The following is an 18,420-nucleotide window of genomic DNA, read 5'->3' on the forward strand; positions in this document are numbered from 1 at the left end:
TCTCGTAGTAGAAATAGATTATATAAAAACATCTAAGTTTGCAAAAGTGAAATTATTTTCATAGCTTTGTATCATTTGGCAATGCAAAAAATTGGATTTGAAATATATTCCCATCCCTACTGACATAAGTGTGTGTATTTGTGCCAAGGACAGAGTTCATAGAGTATGTATTTCCTTCTGATTCCTTCATGCTTGCAGACTGCTGCAGGGATCCAGTGCTAGTGTGCTGTGGAGCCACCCAACATGGTTGCTTTCCTCTCTGAAGGAGCCTCTGGCACTATTTTCCCCAAGCACTTTGCTACTCTGATGATCAGTGGAGACACTTCAGCTGCAAATCGTGGGGAAGAAGCTGAACTAGTGTGAGAACTGAGCTTGGGGTATAGTTTAGCAACAGAACTCTGAGTGTGACTCCAAAGCACATCACTTAAATTCAGAGCTGTATTCTGAAAAGATGGAGTGGCTCCTCTGGAGCTGCAAGGGTCTGAAGACCCTGAGGAGGCCCCAGAACCACTTTCATTGAGTAAAGATGCTCAACTCATAGTCCATCCACAAATGTGACGTGGATACAGGCATAGTAGCTAGTTCATTTAAGCCCATGGATGTCTACATAAGGCACTGTAGAAGTCTACTAAGATGACTGCTTTGTCATCTAACCACTTTCTGTGTCTTTGATAAGTGACATACTGTTGGGGTATGGTTCTTCCAATTGGAAGACTGGGGGATGAGCAGTCAAAAGGGCAGTGTGAGATGATTACCCTGGATAGACAGATATCTTTAATTTAATCTAATTTACAGAAATGTCTCTGTGTGATCACATTCCTGATGATCACACTTTCTGCACAGTCACCGAGCTTCTCCAGAAGGTACTTCAGATCTGAAGTACCAGAGGTGATTGCCACAACAGGTTTGAGGAGATGGAGGGAGCCAGGGTTAGGCAGTGGCTTGGTCGGTGCCTCTTGAGTGCAGCATGTATGTGGCATGTGTAACTCAACACTGTCCAGGTGCCTGGCTCCCACATCAAAGAGGCAAAGCAATAATTTCCAAGCTGATGAAAATGCTACAAGTGGGGACAAGGACTTAATGAACATATGTTGCTCTCCACAAGAAGGAAGGACCAGACCAAAGCCAGATACATGCTCCCAATAACCCACCAAAGAGATTTCATAGAGATGTTCTATTTTAGCTCAATCATCAGCTTTCTTCTGCCCAGGTTTTGCACCTATGTAGGTGGGTGCACTTGGGCATCACTCAATAAAAGACATCTAAGTTTTAAGGTCTGGCACAAAACAGCCCAGCTGAGACAGGTGCATCTCAGCACCCATGAGAACCATTGTGTGAAAGAGGGCTGCTGGGATACACATAACCCTAATAGGGGCTCACTCAGCTCACCCCTTTATGTGTGTGCCCCAACTTTTAGAGAGAAGAGTGCCACCCCTTGAGCAATTAAAGATTTATTAAAGGACAAGGCCAGAGAACTGGGGAGGTGAATGGAACCATGGTATCTTTCTACATGGGCACTAATCTGGCCAGCAGGCAACAGCCTTTCTCCCAACAGGTTGAGGCTTCTGATGAATTTAATCAGAATCAAACTCATTTATGACCTTTTCTCTGAGCAGCAGGACAACAAAATCCATAATGCAAAAGCAGTCAAACAGAAGACGAGGACGTGATTTATTTTTAAATGGATGTTTTATTCATGAACTATTTATAAAAATGTGTAAAATACACTCAAATATATTTGATTTGTTGGCTGTAGCTAAAAATATAAAAATATACTTAACAAATGCATAAATTAAATTGACAATAGTAGCACAATTCTGTGTTCACTCAGTGTTTGTTAGGAACACAAATATAAGTAATTATATAGCATATGAGAATGGAATATGTGCTCAAGATGTTTTTCAGACGCTCTACTCCAGGCACTGGCAAAGAACTTATGGTTAGCCACATTTCAAAATTGTGGGGTTTTCCACTATATCATACTGCCCTGCTGTAGAGCAATATATATTTAGCTACTTGTCGTTACTTACAGTATTTCAGTTTTCAAAGAAACCAAGAAACAACTGAATAATCACACATATCAACCCACCAGCATCATTGAGACTGTATGTCCCCAAATTCCACAGCATTTGCTAAATTTAGTTAGTCCCTAGTCTCCAGGATTTCCTGCCAGTCTTAAAAATGAAATTTCAGTCTGAACTAGTTGTTGATCTGTGAGGTCACCAATAACAGACCAGTTTGCTTTGGCCATAGTGGTGCTAACAACAGGGCAGGAGTTTGACTTTGTCAGCCTGAGAGGGACAGTCGGAGACCCTGGGTCCGCAGCGAGCTGCCCAAGCAGTGGGGTGCACCCTCATCTTCTATTCAAAGTTGCAGCCTCCTGGGACTACAGGTCCCAGAACTCACAGCTCCAGAGCCCAAGCACTCACAACAAGGCCATCAGGGAGTGGTGGTCATTCTGTATTGCATTTTATTCACCCAAACTGCATGTCTGAAGTGCTGAAAGACACCTGAATAAAGGTGAGCACCTTCCATGGTAGCAAAGCTGTGGCTCCAGTAGGCTGTATCTCTGAATGTCAGACATGTTTCTCCCCTCTGTGGCCCTGGGAGGAGATGCTAATACATAGTGAATAGGTGGTTATTAATCTCATCCCTCTAGCACATATATTAACTCCCAGGCTGAGGAGCACAGCTAAGTGCTCATATACTCCTGTCTGTCTAGTATTTTAACTTTTTGCTTTCAAAGTCAAAGCGTAAATAACCATATATAATACATAACATAAACTTAAAGCTCACACATTTTGTTTTCTCTGTTCTACAACTGAAAGGAAATTCATAGTATATCATGGCATAAAATAATACTTCTGGCAATTTTAGGCATGTATATAAGCTGTATAAATAACTATAGCAGCAGAGAAAAATGTATAAAGTTGCACTTTTATGACATCTTCACAGTATGCCTATTTCTCACCCACTTTTGTGTTCCATTGCTCCATTAGTAAAAAAAAATATCATTTATCAACTCCAACTATGCAAAATCTGTTATTTTTTTTTTTTTTTTTTTTTTAGTAGTGGATCTTGTATTGCACAGATTAAAAAAAATTACATTTTTTTCATTATTAAATAATTTTCAATACAAAAATTTGAATTAACCTAAAAACCCAACCCTGCAAATGCTTCAGAAGTGGAGTGGTATTCTTCAGGTAAGCATTCCAGTTGATTTCCATCAAAGTACTCATGTAGCTTTGTGGACAATGCAGAGATTCACAGGATTGGGCTTCAAGTGTGCAAATCTTAGCTTATGGATCAGCAACAACACCAGCCTTGCTTTATAACAGTATTACTGGGAAACATCAAGAAGGGAATTCTGAACATCAGTCATGGACATTCAAAAGAGAAACACCCTTTTCAGCAGAGGATGTCTTTTTCCTTAAGCGCAGTCTTTGTTCAGTACACAGGCTCCTTCAAGTCCATTCTTGTTACATTAACAATTTCCCATCAGTCCTGTTATCCAGCTTAGAGGCACGGTAAATATAATTAATTATACTGGTAAGGAGGTGTCATATGAACAAAATGCTACATAGATACTTTTTACTTATTCTCAGTGGATTTACACTGGTTTCATAAGAGCAGGATTGAGTGGAAAGCAGAACCAGAGCAAAAATGTGTGTGTACAGTCTCACACATGACCTACCTAGGCAGTGATGTAAAGCTGTTCAAGAGCACTGTGCCAGGGTGTTTAAGGTCATCTGTTATGTTACTACGTGATGAGGAGGAAGAGGCTTATGAACTGTGTCCATTATAAGCTGAGAGGAAAGATGAAAATAGCTACGTGCTACTACATCATCATTTTGGATGCACATTTGTGAACTCTGTAGGTGTGGAGGAGGGAGCTGAGAAAAAACATTAAAATAAAGAACAGAATGATGTGTGTCTTTCTGAAAATGATGAACAGCATGCATACACAGGATATACGATCAGACTTTTGCTCTCAGATCATGTATTATTGAGTGAGTTCCATTTCGCTCAGCATAAAATATGACACAGTGATATGCAGTATGAGATAATTTATAGGGTACATTTGGTATGTCTTCACAGTGTAATTGCCCTGCTGATAACTAACATGGTCATGTTCACTCCTCGGCTACCACTGCAAGAAGGACTAAATGCAGCACATGTAACACAATGCCAATTTTCATTATGCCCTAAGTTCAGCTGTTAGCAGAGTCAATGATTGATCCAAAGCTGCCACGCTTGTTTGTCCTTGCTTGCTAACCTAGAGTCTACTTAGCATAGGGAACAGAATAAAAAAGGGGCCTGCAAAAAATCTGCACACTCCTTTGTGGTTTTGCTCAGATTTTCCTCTGTGACAATGGCTTCCAATACAACACTAGTTCCCTTCTTCGTCAGTTCCAACTAAGGGTGCCAAATACTGAGGTTTGTGTGAGGCCAAAGAGAATGTACAAGAGGAATGAGCAGTATTTTCATACAGCACACCTAAAATGTTAACCAAGTTTACATGTTCGGAGCAGCTGTAAAAGCTGATATGAATGGTGGCTACTGAGGCACATGAGCATGTTTGGTCAAGAAAGGACAGATGGAGTAGGAAGGACAAGTGACTATCAGTCTGTTTCCTTCTCTCTAGGAAAACCAGAGTGACCTGGATGTCCATAGTTCTGCTGGAACAATCTAAGGAAAATATGTCAGAGCTGCCTAGCAGATGTCTTAAGCATTGGCAGACAGGTGTTCCTACTGCAAGGAGAGCATGGCTTCAATAAGTCATGGTGAAATCACATTAGTCTTGGACCACGGCCATACCAACTCCTCAGTTAGGCACTTAGGTGTATTGGCTGGTTCTCAGGAGGCCTTCAGAAATATTTCTCTCCAAATAAAAGTTGAATTTAGGCACTTCAGCAGCAGGCTAAGCTTTCTTTTCGTGAAGTATGGGTGAAAGAAAAAAGACCTATAAAGCCCTTCCTTCTTTTTGTGATGGAGAAAAACTGTGTACTGCCTTTTCTCTATTGGTTTAACAGCAGTTTGTAAAGACAAAGAATTACTGAACAGAGTACTCAGTCCCTTGAAGAAGAAGCCTCTGTGCAGAGGAGAGAGAATGTGCCTAATCTGCTTGGCTGGGCAGGATACCTGGTGAGTGGTCTTTGTGCTTCTTGCTCATCGCTAAATGCTTTGAGTCATCCCAGGACTTTCACAGCCCTGCCAGCCTACACCCCTTTTTTTACTGACAAGTCTTTTTCTACTCCAGTTGCCCTTGCAGTGGTGACATCAGGCAACACTGAAATGGAGGAATCTTTCTATGAGGACATGCTTGGGCCATGCTTTCCCTTTGTGAAAGCAAGTAGCATTTGAAGCAAACACTTTGGGCCAAGGCAGCTATGCTGCAAGCAGCTTAAGACCAAAGCCAGTTGTGTAACCTATGGGATGTATACCTTTATCTGTCTTCAGTGTGTTTATAATCTCTCTACTTTTTTAGCTGTCATGGTACAGCATTGCTTTTAATGAGCTATGGAAGTTGCCAGCCTTCACATCTTTAAAGGTCTGTTAACATGAATGTCTGAGGTGTTTCCTTGAGGTGTGATCTTTTTTATCCATGTGAAAATGCACAGACACAGGCTGTGCTCTGATTCTGCTCTCTTAAACCAGTGCAAAGAAATCAGTATGTGACCTGTCTCCCCTCAAAGCATTTGAGGGAGGAAAGGTCTTCTAGACTACCCGGCAGTGCATGTTGTGTGATATTTTTCTACTATGTCACATTAGACTGAAACAGTTGCTTCCAGTGAGGTGGACCCTGTTTTGCTTGGCTGTTGATGAGTTCTGTTAAAAGTATGTCATTGTGTTATGGGTTATACCCACTTTTGTCAGATCAAAAGCAGTAACTTTAGAGTAGCATTGTAATTGCTATACAGGACTACTGTTCCCTTGCTTTATAGTAGCTTATTTCATCTCACAAACACTGAACTAGATAAAAAAATGAGGTCCTCCTTACAGGATTTTTCATTTGTGTTTCATGCCAATACTGCCTTAAATGCAGCAGTCCTGTTAGCCATACAATCTAAAACAGTTTCTGTAGAACAGTTCATAAAAACTGTGATAAGAAAAAAAATAGTATTATCTGAAGCTTAATATTAACAATATAGAAAAAAAATACATATTTACATAATGCCAAAATACAATTATATACATTAATATCTATTACACTTAAATTATATATCTTTCAAAAAATTACCATACCAATAAATTATACACAGTCTCAACAGAAAGGTCTGGCACCTTTCTGGTGCATAAAATACATACATTAAAAAACCCAAACAAAACCTCTAGTTAATACATGTGGTCACAAAAGCAGATGTCTGTAACATTCCTAGTGCCGTGAATAAACAGCATCTGAAAGCAAGGAAAAATGAGATTAGGAAAAATAAAACAACCCAGCTGGATTCATGTTCAACTCTGCCAGCTCATTACAACACTGGCTGGTGACTGATGTGACAGCTCAAGAGCAGATCCCACCTCTGCTTTTGCTAGCACTCCCAACTTGTGGAACCCTGGTTATTTCAGTTGTTGGCCTCCTCCTCCAAGCCTGCTCTACCTGTTGGTGACAACTCTGATTTCCACAGGCTAAATCAAGAAAATTATTTTGGTCTCTCATCATTTAATCCCAATTCTTAATCTCCAAATCTGAGAAGATACTGAGATCCTGCTCTCTGACTGAAAACTTCTATAGCCCTTAAGAATCAGCTCTACCAGGACACACAGGCCACCTCTGCTTACAGCTTCCCCAGACTGGTCCTCTGGCCATGAGAACAGGAGGTAAAGGGCAGTGCTAGTGCCAGGTTTGCTACTGCTGCAATTCTTATTGCCAAGAGATGGGACACAGGCTAGGAAAAAAAGCCTACAAAGATGGCAAGTTGGGGAAGAAACAAAGAGCATAGCCTTGGACACCTACATTATCCAGTCAAGGCAGATGGGAAGTCTTCTAATGCTGCCTAGATAGTCATCAGCAAATGAGAGTGATTCAGGACAGAAAGTGAACTCCACGAATGAGAGAAGGGCCCAGCGTCCCTTCTCAGCCAGTGGCCTCAGTATGCTTCAAAGTGGATGGTGTAAACACTGGGGAGGTAAAGGAGGAAGCCAGAATCATGATAGGGAAGGGATTCAGTTCCCTTCAAAAGCATAGGAATCATGAAGTGTGAGACAGGGAAAGCATGAAAGTAAGGAAGGAGCAGGAAGAAATGTTATTATGACTACTAATGGAGGAAATAAAGATGCAATTGCAAGAGTGACAAAAGCAGAGTAGTGAAGAAAACAAGTATCGATGGCAACTGACAGCACAATTTTCCCCCTCAATTACAGTGTTAATGAGCATTAACATTCAAATGTTTTACAATTTGACAAACCAGCGCTTACCTCTGTGATATTCTGGATTCACATTTTCATATATTGGAAACAAGGGATTTTCCTGTTCACTGCGAAGTTTTCTGGCTCTTAACACATCTCTCACACACTGATGTAGATACACATATTGACACTGCAAAGGAATTTTTTTTCTAAGTCACTCTGGGAAGTTTTGTACTTGAATTTTCTGTATTGTGAAAAATAATTACAGGCTAGCTCTCTGAGAGATAGCCTCAGCCCTAAGGCTGAGAGAGTTGGGGTTGTTCAGCCTGAAGAGAAGGCTCTGGGGAGACCTTATTGTGGCTTTTCAGTTTTTAAAAGGGGCTTACAAGAAAGATGGGGAGAGACCTCTTATCAGGTCATGTTATGATAGGACAAGGGGTGATGGTTTTAAACTAAAAGAGGGAAGATTCAGGCTGGAGGTGAAGAAGAAATTTTTCACAATGAGGGTGGTAAAACACTGGCACAGGTTATCCAGAGAGGTGGTAGATGAGCCATCCCTGGAGACATTCAAGGCCAGGATGGATGTAGTTCTGTGCAACCTGATCTAGGTTGAAGATGTCCCTATGTCAACATCTAGTTGAAGATGTCCCTGCTCATTGCAGGGTGGTGTTAAAAATGAAAATACACTTCTAGAATTAATCTTCTTTTCACACTAGGAATACAGTAAATTTTATTTGATCACCTGTTTTTAGAAATGCTACCAGTAAAACATAAATGAACATATGTTTTGATGGATCATGTCATGAGTGAAAACTCTATGAACTGTAAGGCACAATTTGACCTGGTGCTATGTTGGATAGCTACTATTTCTGAACGATTTCATATAAAGTACATGTGACAGAATCAATATGTACAGGGTAGCACACAGAAGAGAGAATTTCCTGACTGTTTTGTTCTGAAAGGAAGTATTTTTCACAGAATTTTATCATAATATATAAATATTTCATAGAACTTTGATGAACCCAAATTTTCTACCAAAAGCAGTGGTTTTTTTATCCAACATGAGATTGCTTCTGACTATGTAGTAAATGACAGACTGTCTTTTCGGAAGAGTGCTTTTCATAGAAGGAAGCTAAGATGACATTCACAACCAAAGCAGGGAGGGTCATAAATTGGCTATTTATCAAACTACTTTGATAGAATAGATTGTTAAATCTCTATCCTTTTTGGGGGTTTATAACATGGGTTGTAATTTTTTGATTAGTGTAGCGTGGTACCCTAAAATTAGCCTGAGCATCTTTATATGTCCGGTGTACCTTTTTAATATTACTTTAGCTCAAAGACATAATTTCTCCAATGACCATATGCTTTTTTTCTCACCCAATATCTTCTTATTTTTCACAAGAATTTCAGCTGTTGCTCTGTCCATTTTTCTCAGTGCTCTGGCCCTGGGACAGTGAGCATACCTGCTGTTATGCATATACAGCTGCTGTCTCCGTGGAGCAGAATCCTGCACCCCATCTGCCAATTTGGTGGAAAGTTGGCCAAGCCATGGCAGACTCTCTTTGGCAGACACCATTCAGGACTGAAATGGTGAACAGCTTCTCTGCCTGTGTTACACCTGGGCCCACTGCCTTCTAAGCTAATGGACACAGTTTTCTCTTACTCTCCTGCATGTCTTCAGCTGCTGTCTCTTCTCTTAAACAGCTTTCAGCCAAGTCTCAAGTAGGGGCAGTGTTTTGTTGCTGCTCTTTTACTGTGAGTGCATAATGTCAAGCAGGATAGTGCTGTGATTTTTGGCTGGATCCATCTCATTGCAAACAGCCCTATCTGCTGGCCTATGCTCCCCACTGGTATTTGGCTTCCACCACATCAACAGATGGGGACCTAGCTTTTATCTCAAACCCCAAACAGATTGTGGAAGCCAAGACATGAATGATAACAGGAACTAGGGTCTTCTCATGCATCAAATGGAATTTGTGAAGCAAATCTTTTCTTCCTCCTCTCCCCACCTCCTTTATTTTTCATTAAAAGATGTGTATGAATTACTCCGTAATTCACTGCTCACTGCAAACTCTTAATAAAGCTCCAGGATAAATTTACTTCATTTTCTGTCAGGGGGATGACAGATTATATTGCTTGCGCTTTAAGCTACCTCAATGAAAGTCAGTTCCAAATCAGAAGCTATATACAGATGCAACTGACAGTTCAGATTACTAAAACTTGCTGAGAACACAGCAGCTCAGTGGCTGTGCACTGACACAGCTACATGGTCAGCGTACAAGCATGTAACAGCTCAAGTGGGGTGAGTAAGTGTGAGCTGCAAGAGCCGTCAACTTGTTCCTGGGATGTTGATTGTGAATTCTTCCAGGGGAGGGACTGTTTACAACAGGGATCTGGGTAAGACTTGAGCCACTGCAGTTTGGGGCAGAAGTGCATGTAATGGAAAGTTGGGGTGCCCCTCACTATTGCTGTAGGTATTTTGTTTGGATATGGCTACCATTTGATTCAGATGTCCCGTCAAGCTCATGCCAAAAGTGGGATATATATGACAGAACTCTAGTTGTCTATAAGGCTGGTGTGAAACTTAGTCTTTTGAGGTACTTGCCTCCTCTTTTCAGCTAAGAAAAAATAGTCACCCCCCTGAGATGCTTGTCTGCATTTGCTGACTACTGCTAATGGGAAAATGGAAGATGAGATGGATCTGTCTCTGAGCATGCCCAGACCAGGCTGAGAATCTGTCTCTCCTCCAGCAAAAAGTCTTCTGTGATTAAGATTGTTCCAGGAAATCTCTCTGCATTCCCAGCTGAGGCTCTCTTTATACCCATATGTGACTTCTACATCTATCAGGAAGTGCTGTCACTGATATTTTCATTTCCATATTACAACAGACAGCTCCATTAGTATCAGGCTAGAAGCAGACCCATCAAACTTGTTCTGATTCCTTTATTAACATTTCACAGGGAAAATATAAAGACTGCTTCTACAACTCGCCTTTATTAAATCAGCTCTTAAGTGTTTGGCTGCTATTAGTGCAACGTGATTTTCTTGCAGTTTTAAAAGCACAGAAAGAAATCCCAAACTTGTACTTTTTCTACCCTTTGAGAATAAATGTACTTGCTTTTGTACGTTAGGAGAATGCTGATCAACTTTCCAATACCATTAATGAAAATGAGAGAGCAGCTCAATAAAATATTAACTGCAAAGCCACAGGGTCACAGTGCTTAAGAGTTTAAAAATTATGTACATCTAATTTTCTCTGCCCTCTATTCCTTTTCTTTATTATGTTGAACTATCTGTCTTGTTTAGGCTTGTCTTTCAAACCTGTTCCTGAAGGACCTGTGCCTGCTCAAAGCCCATTTACTGGACACTGCACTAACAAAACAACGTGCTGTTGAGTGCCTGCTGCATAGCACTGCTGGGGTGACTGTGGGCCAGTGCCAACCGGAGAAATCTATAGGAAGCACAGCTACCACTTGTTATGGTTTGGACTTGCTGTATAGAGCTGCTGTATTGAAGCCAAGAGAAACAATCCTGAACTAGAAATTCTCAGAGAAAAAATACATCTAACTAGTATTTCACAGTGGAGTAACTGTGAAGTGCTTTGAGAGCCTCTAAGATGAGAGTGATTATTGTATATTGCAGCTGGTGTTGCTGTATTGTAGGCTATCCAAAACTTACCTCTGTCTGAACCATGTGAACCCGGTGGAGCCTTAGATCGTGTACTGCTGCATAAATGTCGACAGTGTCCTTTGAATCCAGCTGCTGCAGAATTCGGTCCAGTGCAATGAATGTGCCAGTCCTGCCAACACCAGCACTGGAAAAGAGGACAACACAAAAGATTTAACACCCAGAAGGTGGTGGTAAATAGCTACTCTTCCAACTGGTGACCTGTCACAAGTGGGGTCCCCCAGGGATTGATACTGGGCCCAGGACTGTTTAATAACTTCATAAATGATTTGGAAAATGGGATCAAGTGTACCCTGGCCAAGTCTGCTGAGTAGGCAAGTGTACAGTTTGGGAGGGAGAGCCACTCTGCAGGAAGATCTGCATAGGCTGGAAGAGTGGTCAAACAAGAACCTTATGAAGTTCAACAAGGACAGATATAAGGTCTTGGCACCTGGGAAAATGCAATCCAAGAGTGCAGCATAGGCTGGAATCTACCTGGCTGGGAGCAGCTCTGTGGAAAGGGATCTGGGGGACCCTGGTGGACTAGCTCAATATGAGCAAACAGTATGCTGCCACGGCAAAGAAAGCCAGCAGGATTCTGGGTTACATCAACAAGGGCATGACCAGCACTATCCCACTCTACTCAGCACTTGCCAGACTACATCTGGAATACTGTGGTCAGTTGTGGTCCCTGCTATACAAAAAAGATGTGGGCAGGCTGGAGAGGGTGCAGAGAAGGGCCACAAAGATGATCACAGAACTGGGAAGCTTGCTGTATGAGGAAGGCTGAGGGAACTGGGTTTGTCCAGCCTTGAGAAGAGAAGGCTCAGGGGAGACCCTATCACCATCTTCCAGTATTTAAAGGGTGGCTACAAAGAAGATGGAGACTCCTTTTCTACAAGGAGTCACACGGAAAATACGAGGGGTGATGGGCACAAACTATTCCCTGGAAGATTCCAGTTGGACACAAGAGGAAACTTTTTCACAGTGAGAACAATTTCTTCAGGGAAGTGATAAATTCCCCAGTGTTGGACAGGATGCTGGGTCACCTCGTCAGGACTGTGCTTTTGTCAAAAATGGTTGGACTAGATGACCTTGAGGTCCCTTCCAGCCTTGTATTCTATGATTCTTTGACTCAAGAGATACTTTAGTAAAGTTCAGATCTTCAGGGTGAGAAGTTCATTGTTCAAATGGCATCTCTGGGACTTCAAACACTTAACGGAATTTGTTTAGGAAGGAAGAAAGGATAGCAATGCTAGAGGTATCTCTGCTACTACCCATACTGTTTTCTGCTTTGTATTAACTCAGTCATAAAGATACACTGAGACACTACACTTGCCTCTAACTTTTAAACCCCTTTTCTCCAGGGTAAGCCAGTAGACTTAATTCTAAAAGATCAGGTGGCTTGTGCCTTGCGGAAGTAAGACAAAGTATCCCAGAGCCCCCAGTACCTGAATTGCTGGGAGGTGGGATTTGGAGACAGGAGGCCAGGAAAAGGAAAGTTACACAAAGGACAGTATACAGCAGACATCTGACATGTTGCAGCACATGAGGTAGAGCCAGACACAGGTGGGGTCATGTAAGACACATGCTTCAGCCCACATAATGGGCTCAGATACTACTCAGCTAGGACAAGTGAGCATGTGGCTTTACCAGATGATATACACAACGCCACACTGCTCTCTCTCACTCTGTAACCTTATATTCTGCTGCAGCTGGCCAGTGGATCACGCATCCAGCAGTATGTTTTTTGCCTTTTTTGTGTATGTGTTTAGGGGTGGATCACAGAGCAGAGGAAAAAATGCAGCCCTACGGCTGCCAGAAATGGCACAACAACAGAAGAGCATAAGACAGTCAAGAGAGGGAGTCTCAGGATGGGGGAAAAGGATGAATCTGCCAGCTAGTCTCAACATCCACATATAATTAGATTCACCCAGGGTATATCTTACCTTTTCAGAACACCCCTTTGTGAGTCAGATGTTTGGCTGCAACAGGAGCACACAGGCAATATAAGAGAGTAAAAGCTTATGAACAGCAGCAGCTGCTGACGCCTTTAGGGCTCTCCAGTGGTCCCACAGAGACACAGTGGTTCCTGAGAAACATTCTGGGGGCATCTCCAGGGTGAGGCTGTGAGCAAGCATATGCGCCTTGGGAATGCTGCTCTGATGTATCTGGAGACTCAAGCCCATCAGCTCTCTCTCAGGTTCTGTGGCTGCCCATGGCCTAACAGGGATGAACATTTGGGATCTTCCCAAGGGTATGCAAAAAGGTTCTGTGCTGTTGGCCTTTTGGTGCTGCACATACCTGCAGTGCACAATAGTTGGTCCTGTGTCTGGGGTCCTGTTAATGTAATCCCTTACAGTTCTGACAAACTGAATCAGGGACTGGGTGGTCTCTGGCACACCATGGTCTGGCCAGACAGTGTAGTGGAAGTGACGAATGAGCCTTGTTGAGTCAAGCTGCTCTTCCTGTTGGGATACAAAAGCGTGGGTCATCAGAACAGAGAGGAAGAGGAGGCACACACAACATGCATCTTCAGAGCAAATGCTACAGCTGCCACTACAGACGACCTGTGCATGATGCAACTGTGCTATAGCAGAAGAAACCTTCCTAATTTAGCCTGCAGGTGCTTTTAAGGCAATTAACTGAAAAAAAACCAAGAATACAAACATACACTGCAGATTTTAAACTCTCGTATTGTCCATTCTGGGAGCACCGATTCAGACAGCATCTCAACAATTAGGTCTCCATAGTACAAGGAATCCTGGTCAAGGGGCCAGTAGTGGTCACACTTCACCTGCAGGGACACAGACCAAGACAAATTTAGTGTCAGTAACAGCTGCAAACAGTGCCTCCATCCAGCACTGGCAGAAGCAGTTGTTGGACCTAGTATGCCTGAGGATGAAGGACGAAAGGCAGTGGCTGAATTCAGAGATGCCGTGCCCTGCCATGTCAGCTCAACAAACAGGGCCTGGATTGGGAGAGGGCTAGGATGGAACTAGGAATTCTAAGCTCTCATCACAGATGTCTGTGATGGGCTGAATCAGAAGCATTTCACTGATGCCCTCTCCTGGATGCCACATTTTCTGCACCAACTCTTAGAACTTTGCTTGGATGAGCGCCAGGCCTCTAGTGCTTGCTTCCCCATTGCTTGCTGAAACATGACAGTAAGGTCCCACTCAAAGACAGAGAGATGCAGAAGGAGAGAGGCACCTGCCTGCCTGCATCTGCTTTCACCATCTCCTCAAGAAAAAATGGTAAACTGAAAGCAAGTGTCCCCATATGTGCCACCAGATGACCACTACTTCAAGTTTGTTTAATCTTTATAGATCTAGTCCCTGTCTTACAAAGGGTGCAGGATGTGGTAATACTTGGGCAGGTGGATAGCTGAGACAGCTAAACAGCCCACCTACACCTGCACTCAGTAAGACTGCTAAGTATGTGAGTGGTCTTTTTGCTACAACAGGGCTTATATAATAGAGACAGTTCCATGTATTTAATGATTAATGTTTGCTCTCTAGAGATTATATTTAGAGTAGCAGTTGATCTGATAAACAGGTTAGGTTTTTTTTGCTGGTGGTTGTCATTCTGCATGGTTTCTATTAGTACTAGAGAGCTAAATCCTGGATTAAAGACCAGAAGCACTGTGGTTTGTTCCTAACTCTAGCCTTGACATGCTACATGATCTTGGGATGGTCACCGCACCCTCACTTCATAGCTTTAATCTCTCTCTAGTCTTAAGATTTTACCTCTCATCTCTTACTGTCTATCTCCTTGACCAGGGCCTTTGGCATTAATGTGATGCAAATAATAAACATAAGCTTCTAACATGTTAGAACATGTCACTGATAACAAACAAAGTGACTGCTCACCCGGCCCTTCTCAACACACTGGGTAACCATGACAATATTGTGAACATTTTGCTCCCATGCCATCTTCCAGAACTCATCTTTGGTGCCAGGCAAAGGGCCTTGAGTCGCTATGTATTCCCTGCGGAAACTGTTGCCCTGCAAGTAAAAAGAACACCATTAGTTTCCATAAAGGCAGAAAAAAATGTCTTCTAAAAAATGAACATGTCATGGGTTTGTGGCCAGGGCTCTGCAGCAACATCCTTTAGCAACAACTGTTGCCTTGGCCCCAGAACAAGGCAGCTGGTTGGAGTAAAGACAAGGAAGAGACTGCAGCAGTGTATCCTTATTTCTATTCCTTTTGTGGCAGTCAAAACTCATTGTTCTATTGTGTCCAGCACAGTCTTAAGCAATTTTGGAACTACTAGGGGTTTTTATTTACTGTTTTTAATAAATTAGCTGAGTTCTGGCTTGAAATCTGTATTGCTAAAGCCATTGCTATTATCAATCACAACTCTCTGGCAAAGGGCACTGTTTTCATTTCAGCCAGTTTTGCCATTCAACAAGGTGCCAACACTGTCAGGATGAGCTACAGCTCCACAATGAGGATGCCACCTGCAGTGATAGCTACAGTTGTTGTGGACACTCTATAAAATTAGTGACCTTTAAAATGTGTCCTTGGCCAATTAGACCTGCTATATTACACAACTATAGCAATCCAAAAAAGTGTCTTTAAGTGCTGCATACATCACTCACAGTTAACTTATTGGCAGTCAGACACAGCCTTTCAGCACACTCACAAAATGAGTTCTCAGACTTTTAGCTCAAGTGAATAAATGAAGGGGGAAGGGAGTCATAAGCATCCAGCTTTATATTCAGTTTTAGATGAAGGACAAATTACCACTGGAGGGAGGATTGTAAAATACCATCCTTGCGTCACTTACTGGTATGTAGCTTGCATTAATGTAGTCTGAGCAAGGGTCATCATCCACATTGGAAAGCTTCACTCTTGATGTATCATCTAGGAAGAAATTGATTAGAAGAGGCTTATAGCTAGGTCTTGATATTCAGTCCCTCTCCCGTTTACAGAAATGCATTTTCAAAAGGACTGGCAGCATTATTATAAGGATTTTATCTGGAGGGCTAATTTAGAGGGGAAACTGTTTATATCTGCACTGCCTCTTTCACCCACGAGTGCCGTGGAGACTTTCAAAGTCTAGGAGATGGATGGGTGAGAAGGAAGTAGTGAGTATTCCAAAATTTCTCTGCTTATTTGCATAGGATTTGTTATGGCAACAAAAGAGCCACAACAGCCTACTTTGATCCTTCAGCAGTACTGGAGAGCTGTGCCCAGCACTTCCCTTTGAAACAGTGCTAATACTTCACTGGCCCACACAGGTCCTGAGATAGTATGTGTGAGCAGGCCAATCATCCTCCCTCAGTAGAGGACCTTGTGCAGAGGGTTAGAGTGCCTAAGCCACCCGGTCACTGATTCATGAGATAATGCCATGTTGGATCTGAGTCAGGTCTTGTATCTTGTACATCGAAGGCATGCTTAGCCCGGCAGAGCAGGCAGAACACAGGAGATAATGTTAGGCTGTGCTCCAAGCACGTACCACATCCAGCAGCAGGGCAGCCCGCAGAGTTGGCAGTTTCCTCCAAAACTGACAGATAGGAGATTAAAAGGGGAAACTCTAATGCCAGGTCTTGCCTCAGGAGAACAGGGCTAACGTCACACGTGTGTCTTACCATGCAGAACCACACTAGCTCTACATTGTATAGTGGGTTTGCTGCGTCCTCTGAAGAAGAAAGATGTGGCAAAGTTGTCAAAAAGCACTGAATGGATGATACCTCGTATGTAAATAATGCTACTGTTATTTCTACTATCCTTGTTATCAGCAGTGACTTAATGTCCCTAACAGGTGGAGCTTTTTCTCTCCAGACTGAATGATAGTCATTACACCTCTACTGTGAAATGAAATTACTGGTCTGCGGGAAGCCATTCAGGGCCATGCATCATCTGCCTCCTAGCACCAGAACCTGAGCTGGCAGAGGTATTTTATCTCTGTCAGGACGAAGCAAAGGGATTGGCTGCACTCTCTTTTCCACTAGGCCTGCTGAAAATCGTGAAAAATAGCTGGTGTGATGTAATATTACACAACCAAACCCAAAACTCACAGGGCAATATATTATTGTATCGATTTTTCCCTCTGTTCTCTGGCAGAAGTGCTATGTCACATGTCTGGTTTCGACCCACATCTTTCAAGTCCTGCAAAAGAAAATAGGAATAAAATGTGAGGTAAAAGTAATTAAAGGACTTTACAACACACTGGGGTGCAGTGCTTATCAGCTCTCAAGGGCCACACACAGAAGAATGGGTAGTTTTTTTAAACCAAACTGAAATTAAATAGCTAATCATACTGGTTTAAAGCAAGCACATGGCTGGCAGGTACTTTCCATGCTTTGTTACACAGAGGTGTCACGCAAACAAATGCTCCTGACCTCAGGCAGAGCCTGCCAACCTGAAGAGCTGATTTCTGCACTAGGACAAGTGGAGTTCAGGTAAGATTCTCAAATTTATTTGTATTTGTGTGAACAAGACAAAGAAATTCAGGCCTTTCTAATGCATTAACCCATTGACTCAGCCAGCCCGCGCCTTCATAAAGCAAGTCCTTTGCCTAGATTAAGATCCCACCTCATACTCCTTGGACAGGAGGTAGTTGGAGTCTGCTTGAAGTTTGGTGAAGTGTGCTTCAAAATGACTGACTTTGATTGGACTGGAATATTCAACAGGAGAAAATCACAGGATGAATCACAGTCATAATTTATCCAGTTGGTTATGAAGAAGCTTTTTTAGGTATTTTTTTTTTCTTTTTACCTGGAAGTTCTCCGGTTCCTAGAAATGATTTCAAAAGAAAAAGAAACACTTCAGTGAGTGAGGGACTGTTCATCCATGATGACATGCTAAAATACTGCTCTTAAAAACAAAACTTTTGACGTTACCCTTTTTGCCCCAAGTTCAGATGCACTGACAGTGGCCTGTCCCTCCGAATGCTCAGCCTTGCTGTAGGTCTCTCGTGGCCATTACTGGAATAAAAACGAAGGTATTCTATTTTACTGGTATGTTCTGATACTCCAAGAGCTGCCAATAACATAACTTACATTGGAAAGAAGTTGGTAAGTTAGAAAAAAGGAATTTAAGGAAATTTATCTCTTCGTCCTTTCATGGCTACCTGCTTCAACACACGTCCCTTAGAGAACACTCTCTTGATGAACGAAAACCATACCAGTATACTTGCAGTGCTGCTGGCTATATAAATCACAACAAGAAAACACACTCTGTTTGAAGTTCAGCTACACCAAAAAAAAAAATAAAATGCTATGAGCTGTGCAAGGTGGAAAGCACATCAACCTGCACTCTGCTCATTCTCTATATGTCACTGTGTACTGAGATGGTACACAAGTCTATACATGCAAAACCAGACTTAATTTACTAATTTGCCAATGATCTATGCCTCTTCTTTTTTGGATGGCACATAGAGGAATACACTGA

The 18,420-nt window shown here is 42.3% G+C and overlaps 1 protein-coding gene across 1 annotated transcript in view; it reads right to left on the minus strand.

Moving 5' to 3' along the window:
* Window positions 1–1,670: 1,670 nt before the first annotated feature.
* PTPRB (protein tyrosine phosphatase receptor type B) overlaps window positions 1,671–18,420 on the minus strand; it is a 63,650-nt gene continuing 46,900 nt past the window's right edge. The window contains exons 24-34 of the mRNA XM_062613733.1: window positions 17,871–17,954; window positions 17,746–17,763; window positions 17,563–17,644; window positions 17,046–17,136; window positions 15,812–15,888; window positions 14,892–15,026; window positions 13,694–13,816; window positions 13,324–13,487; window positions 11,032–11,167; window positions 7,420–7,540; window positions 1,671–6,399 (exon numbers count right to left, since the gene is read on the minus strand). Coding sequence (XP_062469717.1) covers window positions 6,377–6,399; window positions 7,420–7,540; window positions 11,032–11,167; window positions 13,324–13,487; window positions 13,694–13,816; window positions 14,892–15,026; window positions 15,812–15,888; window positions 17,046–17,136; window positions 17,563–17,644; window positions 17,746–17,763; window positions 17,871–17,954 — 1,054 coding nt within the window. The 3' untranslated portion in view covers window positions 1,671–6,376. The remainder of the gene's footprint in view (window positions 6,400–7,419; window positions 7,541–11,031; window positions 11,168–13,323; window positions 13,488–13,693; window positions 13,817–14,891; window positions 15,027–15,811; window positions 15,889–17,045; window positions 17,137–17,562; window positions 17,645–17,745; window positions 17,764–17,870; window positions 17,955–18,420) is intronic.

Source organism: Pezoporus occidentalis, unplaced genomic scaffold (assembly GCF_034315485.1).
Source record: "Pezoporus occidentalis ecotype Australia unplaced genomic scaffold, CSIRO_AGI_Poc_V1 ctg17, whole genome shotgun sequence".
NCBI lineage: Eukaryota > Metazoa > Chordata > Aves > Psittaciformes > Psittacidae > Pezoporus > Pezoporus occidentalis.